The 20,787-nt window shown below is 52.0% G+C and overlaps 1 protein-coding gene and 1 long non-coding RNA gene across 2 annotated transcripts in view; one reads left to right on the top strand and one right to left on the bottom strand.

Moving 5' to 3' along the window:
- LOC123356631 overlaps positions 1 to 20,787 on the top strand; it is an 871,996-nt gene that overhangs the window by 23,982 nt on the left and 827,227 nt on the right. The window contains 1 exon segment of the mRNA XM_044999988.1: positions 12,561 to 12,567. Within this exon segment, the coding sequence (XP_044855923.1) occupies positions 12,561 to 12,567 (7 nt within the window).
- LOC123356705 lies at positions 810 to 2,263 on the bottom strand. The gene is made up of 3 exons (XR_006575414.1): positions 2,145 to 2,263; positions 1,353 to 1,441; positions 810 to 855 (listed from the first exon to the last, which is right to left on the bottom strand). It is a non-coding gene; the product is annotated as an uncharacterized LOC123356705 (long non-coding RNA).

Here is a 20,787-nt window from a genome sequence, read left to right as displayed (position 1 = left end):
CCCCTACCCCCTAACCCTGGAGCTGGCAAATGTCACGCGGAATAGATCAGTAAAGGTGGTGCAAAGGTTAACCAACTACCCAGGGAATTAGCAAATTTTCCATCTCCTGAAGTCTTCCAAGCAGGACTGGATGCCCTTCTGGAAGATGTTTTCATCCAAACACAAAGTACTCAGCTCACTACAATGGTAACTAGATGAAACGGTATGACCTGTATCATAGAAGAGATCAGACCAGGTGACCTAATAGGATCTCCTGACCTTAAAACGTATTGGTTAATAATCAATAGGAGGAAGAGAACGTGCCATTGTTTGTGTCGTAGGGATTTGAATACCAGCATTTATCGGCACACACTCCAGCTCTGTGCACCGTGTCAGCTGTAGCTTTAAATGCCCGGTGGAGGGAATTGTTGGAGCAGCTGGGTGGAGCTGGGACTGTGAGGTGAAACTGGAAGGAGCAGGTATTCCTCATTTCAGTGCTGAGTGGTGCAGGTTGTGTCAAAGGTGCACGAGGGTGTGTTCTTGCCCCAAGAACTGTCAGCAGGCTGGTGCCGTACACGCACCCACGAAAGCTCATGCTCCAATACGTCTGTTCGTCTATAAGGTACCACAGGACTCTGTTGCTTTTTACAGCTGCAGACTAACACGGTCGCCGCTCTAATATTGTGAGATGTCGTGAACCTTAATGCTTCATTTCCCCTTCTAAGAACCGAGGGGACGGGAATCCTTACCCAGCGAGGTCACGTTCTCGTAGTTCTCCTGCATGACATCCCTGTAGAGGGCTCTCTGAGCGGGGTCCAGCAGAGCCCCCTCTCCCCTGGTGAAATACACAGCCACCTCCTCGAAGGTCACCGGCCCCTGAAAGAGCAAGAGCCCCCCACTCTGCACCTGCTGCCCAGTGACAACCCCACCGGTCACAGGGGAGAGGGCCAATCACATGGAAGCTGTGGGAGGCAGCTGTCGGCATAGTCCCACCCCACCCCACCCCATCAGAGCAGCCGGGAGGCATCAGGGTGAGGGGAGAAAGAGAGAGACCCTCACCCCTCCCAGCAGAGAGCGGGAGGGGGGCAGGGGCCTCACATTCATCTCTCCCCTACTTGCCAGAGGCTGATACAGGGGATGGAGCCCCCAGCAGGGCTCAGGGACAGCACCCTGGTGGGAATCCCAACACCCTCCCCATTGCCAGCAGGTGGATGGGAGGGAAAGGGGGATCTTCCCTGGGCCTCACGGGTGGGTTCCCCTTCATCTCTCACAGCAGCCTGCGGCTAAGAGGTTCAGAAATGCCCCCCTCCTTTGTATTTACGGCCCTTCTCCCGTCCACAGGAACCCACCAGCAACTCCCCGGTAATCCCTACCTCCCCCGGCTCCACTGCAGCCACTTCCCTTCCCGGGTGCCTGGAAGGATGGAATGAGCTGGCGGAAAACACGGCTCCAACGCTGCAGCCTGTTCGGGCAACAGGGACACGTCAGACCAGGAAATCATTTCCCAGCACGATTCCCCCCCCCACCCCCGGGCTCGTTCCCTGCCCACGGATGTTCTAGACCAGGGACGGGCAAACGTTGTGGCCTGAGGTTCCGAAAGCGTATAGAGGGCCGGGTAGGGAAGGCTGGGCCTCCCCAACCCCTAAACGCCCCCTCCCACTTTCCACCCCCTGACTGCCCCCTTGAAAACCCCCGACCCATCCAACCCCCCCCCCACACACACTTCTTGTCCCCTGATCACCCCCTCCCTGCCGCGGCCCTTGGGCCCTTTAAATCCCGGCCCCGGCCCGGGCCCACAGCTCCGGCGGCCGGGCTGGGGCTGGGATTTAAAGGCCTTGAGCTCCACCGTGGCTGGAGCCTCGGGCCCTTTAGTTCGCCCCGGGGGCTCCCAGCCACCTCTGCAGCTGGGAGCCGCCTGGGTGATTGAGGGGCCCCGGGACTCCCAGCCACAGCTGCTGCCCCAGGGCCTTTAAATGTTGCGGCCTCGTCGCCTCTTCCGGCTGAGGCCCCCCCGGGACTGGGGCTGTGGGGGGGGGGGGGGGGAGTCCTGTGAGTTACTGCCCGGGACAGACACATTCACAACCAGGGCGGCCGCCGCGGGGCCTTCACGGAAGGAGCCGGGATGAGGGACAGAAACACCCCCTGCCCCAGGGGTCACGTGTTACCCAGAGACGATGGGGGTCTCCGGCTCCACGGCTCCAGCCCCAGGCGGGGGCGGGTCAGATCGGGGGGGGGGGGGCGGGGGCGGGACGCGGGGACATGAGAGTTCGCCTGAGAAGCGGGAAGGCGCCGGGGGGGGGTCTGTGCCGGGGGAGGGGATGAGGGTCTGTGTGGGGGGAGGGGGAGGGTCAGGTTGACCCCGGGACCCGCCCGTGCCAGGCCCGGAGAGGGCGGAAGCGGCCCCGGGGCAGGCTGGGAGATGTAGTTCCGGACTCTCCCGGGAGCGGAAGTGACGTCGGGCGGGGAGGCGGGGCCGGGCTGCAGACGCGCGCCGGGGCCGTTGGAGCCTCTCCCGGGGCCGGGGCCGGAGACGGTTGGTGCCGTTGGAGCTCTGGGCATGCGCAGATCGCGGCGCGCGGGGAGAGGGGGCGAGCTGCCGCCTCCAGGTACCGGAGCGAGCCCCGGGGCCGGGCGGTGACTCTGCCCCAGTGTCCGGGGGGGGGACCCGGCCCCACTGGGGTCCCTGCGCGGGGCGGGCGGGGCCGGGGGGGGCAGGTGACCCCCCCCCGAGGAGGGGCGGGGAGAGAAAGGGGGGCGCTGAGATCCCCTCGGATTTACCGCTGCCCCCCCCGTGGGGACCCCCCGCCCCCCCGTCCTGCCCCCTTTCTCCCTAGAGAGCCACGAGCAGCCCCCAGGGTGACCCCCCCTCCCCCCACCCCTGAGAAGTTCCCTGTCCCCCCCCCCCCGATTGTGCCCCATTTTCTCCCCCCTTCGCCAGTGGCCAGTTCAGGTCTCAGGTTTGGGGGGTTTCCCCCATTTCCACCTGCCGGGATTTGTCCTTGTGCGGGTGGGAAATGGTTCCCCCCAGTGACTCCTGAGCTGGGCAGAGGCTGGGGGGGCCCTGAGACAGGGACACCTCTGGGCTGGGCTGGGGGGGCCCCTCTCTGCTGGCAACGGGGCCTGGGACGGGCCAGGGAGGGGAGGGAGGAGCAAGTGTCCCCCCCCATGGAGACGGCCCAGCCCCCGGTTTCCCCTCCCAGCTACTCCCCCTCCCCCCAATCCAGCAGCCCCCCCCGCCCCCCTCATCACCTGCTAGTCACATTCCCAAACCCCACTGCCAGCCCCTCCCCCACCCTGCCCAACCCAGCAGCCCCCCCCCCCACCACCGCTTGCTAGTCACTTTCCCAGACCCCGCAGCCAGTGACCTTCTGGCTCCAGCCCCCTCCTGTCCCCTGTGAAACCCACATCACCCAGGGCTCCCCCCCCCCCCCGGCCGTGTGAGTGTGGGGGAAGGGGAAACCATCCCATTCTGCTGTCGATTGAATATCCCTGTATAACCCCCCCCGTTTCCCCCCTTTTCCCTTGAACTGTTGAACGGTGACATAAGATCTCCCCCGATGTTGGCGCTTCTCCCTTATATTGGCAAATATTTAGTGGGTGCCCCATTTCCCCCTCAGGTCTGAAATACTGATCTCAAATGCTTGGAAATCTTCCCGCTTTTCTCCCCAGGTGTGTGACTGAGGTCAGGGCCCTTATCGTACTGAGCGGGGCTCAGGCCTTGCCTGAGATCAGGTCCCCCACTGTGCTGGGCGCTACACAAACCCTGACTGAGTTTGGAGGCACTTGTTGTGCCAGGCCCTGCATCAACACCAGGTGAAATCAGGCTCCCATTGTGCCAGGCCCCGCAGAGACCCCAAGCGAGATCAGACCCCACTGTTGTGCCAGGGAAAACTGAGACCTGGACCGAGATCACGGCCCCCCTTGTGCCAGGCAGCGCACGGCTGCGGCCCAGATTGCTGGCTCCATTGTGCTGCGCACTTCAGAGACCCCGACTGAGATCTGTGTCCCCATCGGGCCTGGCCCCGCACTGACCCCAACCCAGATCACACCCCAATACTCTACTGGGCGCTGCACAGACCCCGACAGAGATCCTGCCCCCACATTTTGTCAGATGTTGCAGGGACCTCAAACAAAATCCGGGATCCTGTAATGCTGGGAGTTGCAGAGCCCCTGACTGAGGTCAGGCTCCTGTTGGTCAGTGTCAGTGCAGAGCCCTGCACAAGATCAGGTTCCCATTGTGACAGGTGCTGAACAGACACTAAGGGTATCTCTACCCTGCCACTAAAACCCCCCAGCTGGCCCAGGCCAGGTGACTCAGGCTCACGGGCTCAGGCGAAGGGGCTGTTTAATTGCAGTGTAGGTGTCTGGGCTCGGGCTGGGGCCAGGCTGTAGGACCCTGCGAGTTGGGAGGGGGCAAAATTGGGAAATGAACCCAGATTGTTTGTTTGAATTCTTGCTTCTCCCCTTAACCCCAGGCCCAGCGTGTGTGTGTGCAGTGTTGTTTTGGCCTGTGTTTGCCTTGCATTGGCTTCCAAGGGAGACTGTGGAATTTCCTTCACTGGAGGTTTTTAAGACCAGGTTAGAGATACACCAGTCTGGGAATGTCTAGGGATACTTGGTTCTGCCTCAGCACAGGGGGCTGGAGTAGACGCCCTCTCAAGATCCCTTCCAGGCCTACACTGAAATAATTCTCTTTTGTGCTGTGTTGTGTTTGACGCTGAGCTGTTTCGCATGGTGCCGTTTGGAACTGTGATTGCACCATGTTGTGTAGCAGTTTTATGGTGCATTGTTTTGCCTCAGCTTGTTTGGTACCTGTGCTGTGTTGGTTTGAGTTGAGCTATTTTCCATTGTGTGCTTTTGTCCTAGGGTGTCTTAGTTAGAATTGTGTTGCTTTCTTTTCCTTTGTATTGTCATTTTATGCTGTGGAGTGTGGGTTTTTTGTTGTGTTTTTTTCTCTGAATTGCCTGACATTGTGTTGTGGTGGGTTTTATTCTGTATGTTGTGTTTTCATACGTATCTATTGTAGGGCAGCCTAGACATGTAGGGCCTCAAGCTGTCATCAAGTCCAGCTCTCCCTGCCGAGGCAGGGCCCGGTCTGTGTGGATTATCTCTGTCAGAGGTTTGTCCTGCCTGCCAGCCCCCTTGTCAGACTGTTCCCGAGCTGACCTGCCTTAGCTCTGGGGACACCCACACGGATCTGAGTGGTGAGCAGCTCTGCAGAGAGGAGACCCCAGTGAGTGGCAGCTGGTTAAAGAGACTGAAGTGGGCAGGAGAAACATTGACGTGCCCGAGGTCACCCAGGCTGTCCGTGACCGAGCTAGAAGTAGAGCCCAGTTCTAGGGCTGTTTTGGGCACTGAAGGTCTCTGCCACCCTGGTGTTTCAGGCACTGGTGCAAACCCTTAGGACAGACAGAATTTACACGAGTGCGCTCTGATTGGCACTGGTGCACCATGTCCCAGTTTGAAGGCTTGCGGTGGTCGGGGGGACAGTGACCTCACAGTACCAACGCAGGACGTCAGCAGAGCAGACGCACACACCGTAGCTCTGCCTGGAACATGCAGCATTCACTGCCAGACGGGCTGGGTGATTTTTCAGGGGCCCAGCTTGATGTGCCTGGCTGGGGTGGATTCAGTTCACGGGGGTCTGGGGCGCTGATCGTTCGGGATGTTCCTTTTTGCATAGTCAGTTCTTTCCCTTTATTGTTTCCCCCCCCGCACCTCCTGTGCCCGATGTCGCTCTCTTCTTAACTTGCTTCGGTTATTTCAGTTCCAGTTTTTAAATGGGATCTAATCATTGCAAAGCTGAATGAAAGACCAAACAAACAGAACCATTTAAATGTTGGCTCAGAACTGGTAGAACTGTACCTAGTGAAGCTCTGCTGTAATGACCTGTAAAATGCATCTGACGCAGTGGGGATTCACCCCCGAAAGCTCATGCTCGAAAACGTCTGTTAGTCTGTAAGGTGCCACAGGACTCTTTGGTGCTTTTACAGCTCCAGACTGACACGGCTCCCCCGCTGGTACTTGTACTGACCTGGTCCCCGTAGCATGTTCTGGTGGGGCGGATAAAGCAATGTCAAAGAGCCAGAAGCGCGTTTTAGGGCGAAAGGGCTCGTCCGGTGTTTGCTCTCTAGGGAGCATGTCACCGGCCAGGCCTTGCAGTCTGTCAGGAGTCGTGCGCTGGGTTGTATTTAGTCATCTCAAAGTCAAAGGCTAAGACGGCTGGTTCACAATGTCCAATGAAATCTTGCAACCAGTTATACTAACAGACTCTGATGCTGATAAAACAACCTGGTGTTACTGTTCAGTCCCTTCAAACTATGTAATTAAAATGATGAGATAAGCACATGAGAGATGAACCGATGGCTAATTTCCATTTCTTAATGCCTGATATTTTTACACCGGCTCACACCATCTGTAGGATTTGTTTAAATTGATGCACAGCAACCAGTCAAGTGAATTAATGAATGCCTGTCAATCACGGATTGCTTTCTGGTGCAAAAGCATCTGATTAAGCACCTAATTAAAACTGTACCATTTCAAATGGAAATGTATCAACACAGCTTAGCTCCAGTGTGTTTAAATGGGAATGAAAAGTTCCTAAATACATGGCAGGATGGTAAATGGGGAAAATAAACGGAAGTTCCTCTACGCAGTGCTGAGGACTTCTGCTCCCAGCCCTTCATGGGCTCTGGCCTCTTGGCTCCCAGTCCCCCATTAGCTGTGTCCCCCTCCCCCAGCCTCAGCCCTGCGTTTACTGCAGATCTTCACTCCCCTCAGCTAGGCAAGGGGGTTGGCTCTGCAGCCACTAAAGCATCAGCTGACTCTGGTCTTGCTGATACTGTCTCACATATTGGGGTATTTAGCTTTCAGGGAAGGATTGATCAGAGTTACTGACTCTGGGAGGTGGGGGAGAGGAGAGGCTGAGAGGGAGTTTGCTCCTCACACTCTGTAGGGCCATGTTCAACCCTGGTAGGCTCCATGTTACCTCATCCTCCACCCTCCCCCGTGTGTCTCTGCTCATGTGTTCAGAGTGTCACCTTCTGATCATAATGCCACTGGCCTCAGCAGAGCTCCCCGACAGGAGCTACGTCACGATGGGGATATGGCAAAGACCAAGGGACACTTTGCCAAGGGATCTCTGTGTCACTGTCTAACCCCCCTAGGCCAGGGAGAGGGCGACTTTCTGCCAATGGCCTTCAGGACGGGTGCTGAGTTCACTGCGGTGCCCCTCGTCCCCTCTCCATTTCCCTTCTCGCTGTGCTGTCTGGGACGCTGCCGTGCTTCCTGCTCCCCAGGCCACCCCGTGTCTACTCCATGTGCCGGGCTGCTGGCAGCCCCCAGGGAGAGGCCATCCAGCCCCTCAAACTGGTGCCCAGCTGCTGGGCCTCAGGCCTTCTGGGGTGCAGCTCTGAGAGTCCCATTGGCCCCTGCCCCAGGGGTGCTACGGGGCACGTCTGTCTAGTGTGTCAGGGCTCAACCCCCTGGCTGAGGCCTCGGGGCACTTTCTTCCTCTCTCGGGGCACCAGGGGAAACAGCAAAAGAGCCGACTGTCGGCAAACAAGGGTAAATAAAGGAATGAAAGAAAGAAATGGCGGGGGGGGGGGGAGTAAATGTGGACAGCTCCCATCAGGATCTGGGCCCCTCTTACTTCTGGGAGCATCTCAGTCCCCTTCAGAGTTTACTGGGTCTCGAGTGCAAGTTTCAGCCTCCTCCCCCTTTGAAACTTTGCCCCCCAGAGTCCAAGCAGCAGACAGATCATCAGTTCCTTCTGTATGGGGGTTTTTACCCCCTTCCTGCCATGTGCTCTGAGCTGCTGGGAACTCAGCTAATGGGAAGTCAAGAGCACAACAACAGTCATTTGTCTTATTTAACATCCCATAATAGTCTATCTGGTGTGGATGGACCTTTCCTGCCAGGCAGGGTGTAATGCGTTCGGTTGCCAGTCAGCACTTCACCTAGGTAAAGTCTGTCTCCTGTCTGGTGATTTACAGAGCCACAGAGCCTCACAATGCAACTAGTCAGATATTAACCCTGGCAGCAACTCACAAGCATTCAGTAAAGTCTAAACACTAAACACGTTGTTATAATTCTAATACCTGTTTTAACAAGACTAACCCAGGGGAGCCAGACTGATTCCAGCCGTGCGTTTGTCCCTGTTCAGTTAAGACTTGGGAGCTTTTGCAAGAGCTAACACCTCATATGCCAGTGTCACAGGCAGGCTGGGCAGGGATGGTGTCTCTGGCCTCTGTTTGCCAGAAGCTGGGAATGGGCGACAGGGGATGGATCACTTGATGGTTCCCTGGTCTGTTTGTTCCCTCTGAAGCACCTGGCACTGGCCGCTGAGCTAGATGGACCATTGCTCTGAGGCAGTGGGACGTTCTTATGTTCACAGTCTGTATGAGGAGTATCTACTCACTTGGACTCACTGGGGAGCCACAGAAAGAAACAAGATGTGCTGAGGCAAGGAGGCCCCGTCTCAGAGCCCCCGGGGTCGCGCTTGCCAAAAGCTAAAACTAGGCCCAGCCCAGGACAGGGGCACTGCCATGAGAGACTGGATAAAGGCTGGAGCATCCAACAACTTTGTAAACCTGAGAGAGCTGCCTTGGGGACAGTGACAGGGAGACTCCCCAGAGTGACTCCTTTGATTCTGCTCGTCTCTGGCCTTTGGTTCATGGAATCACAGAACTGGAAGGGACCTCGAGAGGTAGCTAGTCCGGTCCCCTGCACTCAAGGCAGGACTCAGTATTATCTGGACCATCCCTGAGAGGTGTTTGTCCAGACTGGTCTTAAAGATTCCCAACGATGGAGATTCTACAATCTCCCCAGGCAATTTATTCCAGTGCTTAGCCACCCTGACAGGAAGTTTTTCCCTAATGACTGACATAAACTGCACTCGCTGCAATTTAAGCCCATTGCTTTTTGTCCTGTCCTCAGAGGTTAAGAAGAACAATTTTTCTCCCTCCTCCTTGTAACAACCTTTTATGTACTTGAAAACAGTGATCGATCTAAGATACGCAACCTGGTCTATATATATACATGGTCTATACTGGGTGGGGATCGATCTAAGATACGCAACTTCAGCTACGACAATAGCGTAGCTGAAGTTGATGTACTGAGATCGACTTATCGCGGCGTCTTCCCGGCGGTGAGTCAACTGCTGCCGCTCCCCCATTGACTCCGCCTGTGCCTCTCGCGGCGATGGAGTACAGGAGTCGACAGGAGAGTGCTCGGGGATCTATTTATCGTGTCTAGACTAGACACGATAAATCGACCCCCGATAGCTCAATCTCACAACATCGATCGCCACCGTAGTGTAGACCTGCCCTTAGTCTTCTCTTCTCCAGACTAAACAAACGCAATTTTTTCAATCTTCCCTCAAAGGTCTTGTTTTCTAGACCATTAATCATTTTTGTTGCTCTTCTCTGGACTTTCACCAATTTCTCCACATCTTTCCTGAAATGTGCTGCCCAGAACTGGACACACTGCTCCAGTTGAGACCTAATCAGTGCGCAGTAAAGTGGAAGAATTACTCCTCATGTCTTGCTTACAACACTCCTGCTGATACAGCCCAGAATGATGTTCGCTTGTTTTGCAGCAGTGTAGCTCTGTTGACTCATATTTAGTTTGTGATCCACTGTGACCCCCAGATCCCTTTCCGCAGTTCTCCTTCCTAGGCAGCCATTTCCCATTTTGTACGTGTGGAATTGATTGTTCCTTCCTAAGTGACGTACTTGGGATTTGTCCTTATTGAATTTCATCCTATTTACTTCAGACCATTTCTCCAGTTTGTCCAGAGCATTTTCAATTTTAATCCTATCCTCCAAAGCACTTGCAACCCCTCCCAGCTTGGTATCGTCCGCAATCTGGATAAGTGTAACAAAGAGACTCTGCTACTGGGAGGGTTTCACCCTGTCTCAGAGGGTTACACCCTGGTGGGAGGGGGCTAGGCCTGTACTGGGATAAGGTCACTCTGTGCTTCACATTGTGGCAGAACCTAGAATGTCCATTAGCAGGGAAACATCCTGGGGGAATCGGCTTGTGGAATAGACAAAAACTCCACCTGAATTTTCTCACCTTGCCCTTCTCGCCCTGGCAGGTTACAGAATAACGTCCACGTTTCGCTCCAGATCATCCCCTCCTCCCAGGGGGAAGGAAATGGCTTCAATGGAGCTGGCTCAGGTAAGGGATTATCAGGGAGCTGGTGGTGGGTTCTGCTTGGAGGGAGAGGAGCAGTAAATGCATAGGAGGGTGGGAGCTGCTCCAGGTGGTGGGAGGCAGGAACTATCTAAGGTGGGGAAAGGGAGGGGACAGGATGTGACAAACCTGCTGAGACTTGTGTAATCTGGGGCCTACTTTTAAAGAATAGGAGTGGAACTTCGTGGAAGAGGAAATAACCCCTCAGCCAGGGCTGGGAAAACTTCCCAGGCTTCCAGTGCTGGAGCCGGAATCTACTGACACTTCATTAGTTACCACCACCCCCAATCTTTGTGGCAACTGCAAACTTTATCAGTGATTATTTTATATCCTCTTCCAGGTCATTGATAAGAATGTTAAATAACACAGAGCCAAGAACCAATCCTTGTGGGAACCCCCTAGAAGGAAATCCACTCGACCATGGATCCCCATTTACAATCCCAGTTTTTAACCTATTTAATATATGCCCTGTGTATTATTTTGTATCTTGCTAGTTTTCTAGTCAAAATATTCTGCTGAACCAAGTCATATGCCTTATCGAAGTCTAGGTATGTTACATCAATACTATTAGTTGCAACCAAACTTTTGATCTCACCCAGTAAGGATATCCAGTTAGTTTGACCGAATCTGTTGTCTAAAACTTTGTTAATGGGCACTAATTATATTACCCTCCTTAAATTCTTTATTAATGAAATCCAGTATTGGCTGCTGCACTCTTGTAATTAGCTGGGTCACCTCTTTTACACGTTTTAAATATTGGCACAGCATTAGCTTTATTCCAGTCTTATGGAATTTCCCCAGCGTTCCAAGTCCTAATTAAAATAATCATTAACAGTCCACCATGCTCCTCCACCGGGTCTTTGAAAACTCTTGTTATCTGGACCCGCTGATTTAAACACGTCTAACTTTAATAGCTGCTGTTTAACGTCCTCATGAGTTAATGTTGGAATGGAAAGTGTGTCGTCGTCAACACCTTATGATATGAGTTACTTCATCTGTTTTTCTCCAAATCCAGGAGAGAAACATTTATTGAACACTTTTACCTCTTCTGCATTATTTTTGATAATTCTGCCATTTCCATCTAGTAATTTACCACTACCATTGTTAGGATTGATTTTGTACTTAATATACTTTTAAAAACTTCCCTCTTATTTTCATTGATCATTGATTTCTGATAGCTTTAGGGTGACCAGATGTCCCGATATTTAACCCTTTGTCCCGCGTCCCGATTGATGTATGATCGGGACACCAATTGTCCCAATAATCAGATAAGGAGGCGGCGAGTTCCCCACTCCTTGCCTCCTTCTCCCTCCCCCAGCAGGCCGCGTCCCCGCTCCTCCCCCTCCCTCCCAGTACTTCCCGCTGCCTAACAGCTGTTTGGCGTGGGTTGGACTTTCCGGGAGGGAGTGGGAGGAGCAGGGATGCAGCACGCTCGGGGGAGGAGGCAGAGAGGAGGCAGGGCAGGGGTGGGGACTCGGGGGGAGGGGGTGGAATGAGGGGGGGTGAGAGTCGTGCTGGGGCAGATGAGCACCCACCCGGCAGACGGGAAGTGGGCACCATAGGTGAGTGGTGGGGGGGTGAAAAGGAGAGTGGCGGGCGGGGGGGTGATGAGGAGAGGGGTGGGTGGGGACTGAGGAGGGACGCAGCAAGCCAGCAGCAGGCTGGGGGATGAGGAAAGGCACAGTGGGGCGGGGGGAGGACTGAACAGGGGAGTGGAGCCTGGGGCACAGTGGGGGGGAGCCTGGGAGGAGTGGGGATTGGACTATTGGCGGGGCTGACGGCACCCCAATGTGTCACAATATTGCAGGCTTGTGATCTGGTCACTCTAGATAGCTTCCCTTACCAATTTTCTACAATTCTGATCTTCTAACTTCTAGTCTTTACTATTCACTTCCCCTTTCTTCCATATATTTTATTTGGAGAGTGTTGAGATTCCTACCAGGGAGCCACCAGCATGGTCCAGAGACAGCCCCATCTCCTGTATCAAGCTCTGGCTAGTGGGTATGTGATAAATGTGACGACCCTGCCTCCATCTGTCACCTGGGAGACACACAGATTCTCTCTTTCTACCCTCTGATGGCTCCTGGCTGCTCTAAGCAAGATGGGGTGGGACTCTGTTAACATGGGCCTCCCGGAGCCTCCATTTACCTGGTGCTGCTGTTCCGTGAATAGTGGGGCTGTGAGTGGGGCAGCAGGTCCTGAGTGTTGGACTCTTGCTCTTTCAGGGGCCGGTGACCTTCGAGGAGGTGGCTGTGTATTTCACCAGGGGAGAGGGGGCTCTGCTGGACCCCGCTCAGAGAGCCCTCTACAGGGATGTCATGCAGGAGAACTACGAGAATGTGACCTCGCTGGGTAAGGAGTCCTGTCCCCTGGGTTATTAGAAGCTGTGGGGTCTCTAAAGAACCTGAGCAGTAATAACTTTATACCTTTATTCATCATCCAAGTTTTGACAAGTTTCCTTTAAATGACTGATTCATGGAGCAGCTGGTACGGGAACCCTCAAGGGGAGAGGCGACTCTAGATTTAATTCTGAGTGGAGCGCAGGAGCTGGTCCAAGAGGTAACTATAGCAGGACCACTTGGAAATAGTGACCATAATACAATAGCATTCAACATCCCTGTGGTGGGAAGAACATCTCAACTGCCCAACACTGTGGCCTTTAATTTCAAAAGGGGGAACTATACAAAAATGAGGGGGTTAGTTAGACAAAAGTTAAAAGGTACAGTGACTAAAGTGAAATCCCTGCAAGTTACATGGGCCCTTTTTAAAGACACCATAATAGAGGCCCAACTTCAGTGTATACCCCAAATTAAGAAAAACAGTAAAAGAAATAAAAAAGAGCCACCATGGCTTAACAACCATGTAAAAGAAGCAGTGAGAGATAAAAAGACTTCCTTTAAAAAGTGGAAGTCAAATCCTAGTGAGGCAAATAGAAAGGAGCACAAACACTGCCAACTTAAGTGCAAGAGTGTAATAAGAAAAGCCAAAGAGGAGTTTGAAGAACGGCTAGCCAAAAACTCCAAAGGTGGTAATAAAATGTTTTTTAAGTACATCAGAAGCAGGAAGCCTGCTAAACAACCAGTGGGGCCCCTTGATGATGGGGGGGGGGGGGGGTTGGGATGTTTTATATCCGTGTCTGAGAGTTGGGGGGGAAACGGCTCACAGACTCCACCCCCGGCAGCGGGGAGACAAACTCCCAGCGCGGGGGGGTCTGTGGCTGTGATGGGGGGGGGCGGGGCGGTGAGAGGGGATCCCGGGGGGGGGGAGGGGCGGTGTGAGGAGGGTCCGGGGGGGAGGGGATTTTACAGGACTCTGTGGCGCACCCGGGCAGTGACGGTTCCCCCCCTGCACACGGGCCGCAGGGAGCCGGGAGGGGGGAGGGGCAGGGGTGAGACACGGACACACACTCACCTCCCCCCCCGGGGGGTTTCCCGGCCCCCCCACTGACCCTCCCCATCGCTACGGAGGCCGCACAGGGACCCCCCCGCCCGTCACGTGACGGGTCCGGCCGTTCGGGCTGTTGGAGCGCGGCGCGGGGGGGGGGGAGGAGTCACGTGACGGGGCCGGCGTTAGGGCTGTTGGAGCGCGGCGCGTGGGGGGGGGGAGGAGTCACGTGACGGGGCCGGCCGTTGGGGCCGGCCGTTCGGGCCGTTGGAGCGCGGCGCGGGAGGGGGGAGGAGTCATGTGACGGGTCCGGCCGTTAGGGCCGTTGGAGCGCTGCGCGCGGGGGAGGAGTCACGTGACGGGTCGGGCCGTTGGGGCGTGGGGGGGGGAGGAGTCACGTGACGGGTCCGGCCGTTAGGGCCGTTGGAGCGCTGCGCGCGGGGGAGGAGTCACGTGACGGGTCGGGCCGTTGGAGCCTGGCTTCTTAAGCATGTTAAAAAACTTATATACTTTATATACAACAATAGTTTAGTTCTATATTATAGCCATAAAAAGAGACCTTCTAAAAACATTAAACTGTCTGACTGGCACCATGCGAAACTTTAAATGAGAGAGAGACTAAATGAAGACTCGTCCCAGCTCTTCTGACAGGTGCCGAACCCTGATCTTTTGGATGCTTGAGGCGCTGTCCCTTGTTTGTGTGTGAATACGTGAAAAGGGAGGTAAGGTTTGTGGGTACAGAGCACTCCCCTGACCCCAAGGTGGTAACCAGAGTGGCCCCATTCATTTTCTCCACTGGCTTCCTCCTCGATTATTTCCAATGACTTGGCTGCCTATGCCCCTGTCACTGGTCCAGGGATGGTTGCAAATCTGGAGGGATGGGGTTTGTGGTCGAAAACACTCATGAGTTGCTTCCTCCTGGCTAATGTGCCAAATTGACCTATTGGATGAGTGAGGCGCGCGCTTTCACTCGTTTGTGTGTGTGTGACATTATTGATATAAACTGGGACCATGTAGAACATGGTTTGCAACCAAGGTCCTGTAGTGGCACCAAATCTTAGGTAAAGGTGGTCATATACGGTGGCTAAGACCAGGTTATGGGTTGGTGGTTAGGCTGATGCTGTCTGTATGTCTGTATCATTTTGTAGTTGAAGTTATAAGTACTGGCTCTGTACTGTCTGTATTTTGTATTTGTGCTCTGCTTCTGGGTGACACCGCAGACAAGTTGGTGTTAGCTCTGATAAGTTCGCTTGATGGCCTATTAACGACCATCAGCTACACAATCGACCTATGGAGAGAAGGCAGACACGCCTCGTGACTCAGCAAAGTATGCAGGGACTTGCCCATGTGACTCCAGACTCCATTTTGCTGTAATGTTCCACAGTAAGGACAAAGAGGTTCTTACACCAGGAAAAGCCTATATAAGGCTAATGCCTCATCTCCATCTTGTCTTCAGTCCTGCTTCTTACCTCTGGAGGGATTTTGCTAGGAAATGAAGCTCTACACAAGGGACTAGTGACCCATCCCAGCGGGGGATGTTCTCCAGAGACTTGATTTGAACCTGCAGTTTACTCCATCACTGTTACAAGCCTGAACTAAGAACTTTGTCATTACTGTATGTAATTGATTCCATTTAACCAATTCTAGCTCTCATCTCTACCTTTTTCCATTTATGAATAAACCTTTAGATTTTATATTCTAAAGGATTGGCAACAGTGTCATTTGTGGGTAAGATCTGATGTGTATATTGACCTGGGGCTGGGGCTTGGTTTGGGGGTACAGAGGATGCCCCTGACCCCAAGGTGATAACCAGAGTGGCCCCATTCATTTTTTCCACTGGCTTCCTCCTTGATTATTTCCAATGACTTGGCTGCCTATGCACCCGTCACTGGTCCGGGGATGGTTGTGCCCCTGTCACTGCTCCGGGGACACGCAGCGCACAGTCAACTTGTGGAACTCCTTACCTGAGGAGGTTGTGAAGGCTAGGACTATAACAATGTTTAAAAGGGGACTGGATAAATTCATGGTGGCTAAGTCCATAAATGGCTATTAGCCAGGATGGGTAAGAATGGTGTCCCTGGCCTCTGTTCCTCAGAGAATGGAAATGGATGGCAGGAGAGAGATCACTTGATCATTGCCTGTTAGGTTCACTCCCTCTGGGGCACCTGGCATTGGCCACTGTTGGTAGACAGATACTGGGCTAGATGGACCTTTGGTCTGACCCGGTACGGCCTTTCTTATGTTCTTACGTTATGTTCTTGCCCCCTTTTTTTGCTTCATCTCCCACCCACTAGTATAATTTTTGGACATGTGCCTTTTTGGTGCCATCAGTCATTTAAAAACTGCATCGAATGTATCCTTACTGGCTACATTAATAACTACATTAATCGCTGTAGCGTTCATGCCTTTTCCTCAGTGTAAGAGGAAAATATGCTGCCTGCAGAATTCTAAATTGAGTGAAAAGGTGTGTGACTCATGCCTGGCTTGTGTGACAGTCAGATGAGCTCCTCTTTCGATAGGAGAGCGAATAATGCCTCATCTCCATCTTGTCTTCAATCCTGCTTCTACCTCTGGAGGGACTTTGCTACATGCTGAAGCTCTGCACAAGGGACTGAGGACCCATCCCAGCGGGGGATGTTCTCCAGAGACTTGATTTGAACCTGCAGTTTATGCCATCACTGCTGCAAGCCTGAACTAAGAACTTTGCCATTACTGGATGTAATTGATTCCATTTAACCAATTCTAGCTCTCATCTCTACCTTTTTCCCTTTATAAATAAACCTTTAGATTTTAGATTCTAAAGGATTGGCAACAGCGTGATTTGTGGGTAAGATCTGATGTGTATATTGACCTGGGTCTGGGGCTTGGTCCTTTGGGATCGAGAAAACCGTTTTCTTTTATTGGGGTGTTGGTTTTCATAACCATTCATCCCCAGGACGAGTGGGACTGGTGGTGATACTGGGAAACTGGGGTGTCTAAGGAAATTGCTTGTGTGACTTGTGGTTAGCCAGTGGGGTGAGACCAAAGTCCTTTTTGTCTGGCTGGTTTGGTTTGCCTTAAAGGTGGAAAAACCCCAGCCTAGGGCTGTGACTGCCCTGTTTGAGCAATTGGTCCTGAATTGGCACCTCAGTTGGGTCCCGCCAGAACCGCACCGTCACAGTGGCGTAGTCGTGCTTGGATCCACAGAACCAGGTCAATTAAGCTTTGGGTCAGAACCCCACGCTATCCAAATTCGAATTTTGGGTTTGAGAGTTTGGTTGGTTAAAGATCAGTGACCATGAGACAGAAAGCATCAGGAAAAGCAAGGAAACTGCAAGCCTTGAGAGACAGCCTGCGGTTTGAATATGAGCAAAAACTGGCAGAAATTCGAATGGAAGAGACGCAAGCCTTGGCCCAGCTGGAGAAGGAGGTTGCTGAGAGAGAAAAAGAGGCTGCTGAGAGAGAAGATAAAGTTCGTAAGGGGCATCTGGAGCTGCTGGCTGCTGAGGAGAAAACTCGACAGATGCAACAGGAGACTCACAAGATGCAACAAGAAACTGCCAGACTTCAGCTCCAAGTCAAAAAACCAATGGAAGAACGGCAGAGACTGTATCCTCTTGAAAGGCCAGTTTGTAACAATGTTGGTATGTTGTATAACTCTGAGCAGTTGTCTGGGGGTAACTAAATGTACCCCAACAATGCCACCTTTTATGTCAATACTGTTACTGTGGGTTCAGTAGAGGGTGGCCCCATACATTGTGCCAGTGCTATGTATGGGAGTGGTAATGGAAAATTCATAGAGAGTGTAAAAGTCAATGGAAAAAGCTGTTTAGGGCAAATTATGGCTTCTAACATCACTCTTGTTAAAGCAGATCTGGTCAAAGAGGAAGATTATTTACTGAATCAGAGTGTGAGTGTTGTGATCCTCTATGAGTTTACGGTCCATGTGCCTTTAGCCAGAATCCACCTTGAGTGGAATGGGGCTCAGCATGCAGTGATAGCTGGCGTCAGGAAGTTATGGCCTAAAGATCTTTTAACTGGAGAAAATGTTAAAGCTTTGTTCAGTCCAGACAGCCAGTCACAGGAGAGGAATGATCTTAAACCTGTATCTATTATGAGCAATGATTTGCCTGAGGTGGGTTGCTCCAAAGGTTTGTCTGTGCCAAAAAGCTGTGTGTCTGTGAGTGGAGTTTCTGAATGTCTGTCTGATGTCCCAGAAGGGAATCTGGAGTTAGATCAAGAGCAGAAAGATCTCATTGGTGAGGAAAATGTTTCTCAAGAGCAAATTAAAGTAGATGGTCAGGTTAAAGACCTAACTGAGGAAGGAGAGGGTAAATTTGTGATAGGTGATGGATTGGTGGCTAGTGCAGCTTGTAGAAGTGAACCTGAAATGGGTAACTGTGATTTGCTGGAAGTACCTCAGTGTAGTGAAAAAAGCAGCAGCTTATCCATTGGGAGTGGCCATGTGCCTGGTAGGGAAAGTTTGGAGGAGCCTAGGCAGCCTTGTGAGCTGATGGCTTTGTCTAGTCAGCAGTTTGGGAAGGGAGGGATAGTGGAAGAGGAGTGTCCCTGTCCCTTACCTGTGTCCTGTGTGGAGAAATGTGACAGTGAAGGAAATGTGCCTGTGTCTGTCAGGGGTATTGACTTGCCTATGGAGGAAGTTACCCCAGTCTCCAAGCAGTTGTCTGTGAACAGCCGTGTGTGCTGGGACAAGGGAAATGAGATCCCAAGCTGTGTGTCTGGGGAAGGAGAATGTGTCTCCGGCTTTTCTGTGTCTGTGGAGCAGACAGAAGGTGCCTTTCAGCCTGTGATGGTTGAGGGTAATTCAGTTGTCTCGGAGTTGGTTGTAAATACAGCTAAGGCCCAGGAAGGGAATGGTCCTAAGTTTGTGTCTGCTGGGGGGAATGGCTCTGTGACTAGGTTGCATCCAGTTGGTGCCATAGCAAAATCCCAGAGACCAGACGATTCTGGTGCTTGTAGTTTGCCAGTTGCTAATGTGTGGTTGGAAAAGGGTGTAGCAACGCTGTCTGATCAGGGTGATACCCTAGCCAGGGCACAAGGAGAGCATGAAGGTGATTTAATTGTGTTACCGACTGACAGTTTGACAACTTGTAGCAAGAAGGAAAAGATTCCTGAACTTGTTCCAGGCCAGGGAAAGGAGAGTGCTTCTAACCTGTTATCTAGGAAGTCTATAAGTTTGCCTGACAGGGGATTGTGTAGAGATCTGCCTGATGGGCCAGAGGTGATTCTGGATGTAAGTGAGACCCAGCAAGAGTCTGTGGTTGCTCAGGGAAGTGTTCCTTTAGAGCAAGCCCTAGGTGAAGAGGGTGAGAGCAGAATTTCTGAGAGGGGTGAATTGCTGCTTAGAAAAGCTCATAGGGAAAGAAATCCTCATGGTAGCCTGTGCAAGCAGTTTACTGCAACTGAAGGGTTGATGATGTCACAGGCTGGTGGTGTAGCCTGGACAGTGTTTACACCGATAAGATGACGTGTTGGGGTGCAGCTCCCCCTTGTACATGGCTACTCACCGTTACTGGAGGAGATGAAATTGGGTGAAACACACAGACACTTGATTTATAGTTGAAATCATAGGCAAGGCTCAATACACGTAACGATTACAGTCAGAGAAGTATAGTAAAGAGGGGCTTGCACTGTGCGGACTTACAAGCTATGGACACCATTGGAAACAAAGATCGAGGCGCAAGGGAGCCCATCAGACGGGAGGCCCTGCTTCAGTTTACACTGTCTCGGGGACCTGACAAAATGAAAAACTGGTCACTAGGAGACGTATTTTCTCCGCTTCCTTATGGTAATAGGATGGCGATATACCACATCTGCTCCTTTGCTCTGATTATAATAATGTCAATAGCTGCCCCAAACCATACCTGGCCTTTGGGAAGTCCATAATTAAGCATCAAGCTCAATACTCATGATTTACATTACTGATTTATTAATCATTCTAATATATGAATGCATCCAACTGCTGAGAGACTTCATAGCAAACTAATTGCTAGAGCCCGCCCCAGACTTCCTTCTTTCAGAATCCTCCCACAAAGGCTCCACCTAATACAACACCACTGGCCATCACATACAGCCCCTCTCCAGTGCATTATCAACGATCTACAAGCTATCCTGGAAAACGATCCCTCACTCTCACAGAGCTTGGGAGGCAGGCCAGGTCCTCGCTTGCAGACAACCCCCGAACCTGAAGCAAATACTCACCAGCAACTACACACCACACCACAGAAACACCAACCCAGGAACCAATCTCTGTAGCAAACCTCATTGCCTACTCTATCCCCAGATCTGCTCTAGCGACACCATCAGAGGACCCAACCACATCAGCCACACCATCAAGGGCTCATTCACCTGCACGTCTACTAATGTGATATATGCCATCATGTGCCAGGAGTGCCCCTCTGCCATGTGCATTGGCCAAACCGGACAGTCTCTAGGTAAAAGAATAAATGGACACAAATTGGACATCAGGAATGGTAACATACACAAGCCAGTAGGTGAACACTTCAATCTCCCTGGTCATTCTATAACAGATTTCAAAGTCACTATTCTTAAACAAAAAAACTTCAGAAACAGCCTTCGAAGAGAAACAGCAGAACTACAATTCATTTTCAAATTTAACACCATTAATCTGGGCTTGAATAGGGACTGGGAGTGGCTGGCTCCTTACAGAAGCAGCTTTGCCTCTCTTGGAATTGACACCTCCTCATCTATTATTGGGAGTGGACTACATCCACCCTGATTGAATTGGCCCTATCAACACTGGTTCTCCACTTGTGAGGTAACTCCCTCCTCCTCCTGTGTCAGTATATAATGCCTGCATCTGTAACTTTCACTCCATGCACCTGAAGATGTGAGGTTGTTTTACCCACGAAAGCTTATACCCAAATAAATCTGTTAGTCTTTAAGGTGCCACCAGACTCCTTGATGTTTTTGTGTATACAGACTGACACAGCTACCCCCGATACTTGACAATTCTAACATATCGTAACATAATTCTCTAACCAATTATATCCCACTACGTAATTTACTCACACCTAGCAACATGAATTTTACAGCAGATAGAAACAATTAGAGAACCAGACTGATTAACAAGGTAAAAGTGGTGACCATAAAGATAAGACAATAAAGAAAAGAGAGTTTGACAACCACAGCCATTGATAAGGGATTTATTGCCAGAGAGGATGATTTATAATAATAATACTAACTCTTCTGCCACTTTGAGCCAAG

The sequence above is a fragment of the Mauremys mutica genome, chromosome 26 (assembly GCF_020497125.1).
Source record: "Mauremys mutica isolate MM-2020 ecotype Southern chromosome 26, ASM2049712v1, whole genome shotgun sequence".
Taxonomy (NCBI): domain Eukaryota; kingdom Metazoa; phylum Chordata; order Testudines; family Geoemydidae; genus Mauremys; species Mauremys mutica.
The sequence above is the reverse complement of the archived record's forward strand: the minus strand, read 5'-3'. Positions and strand labels throughout refer to the sequence as shown.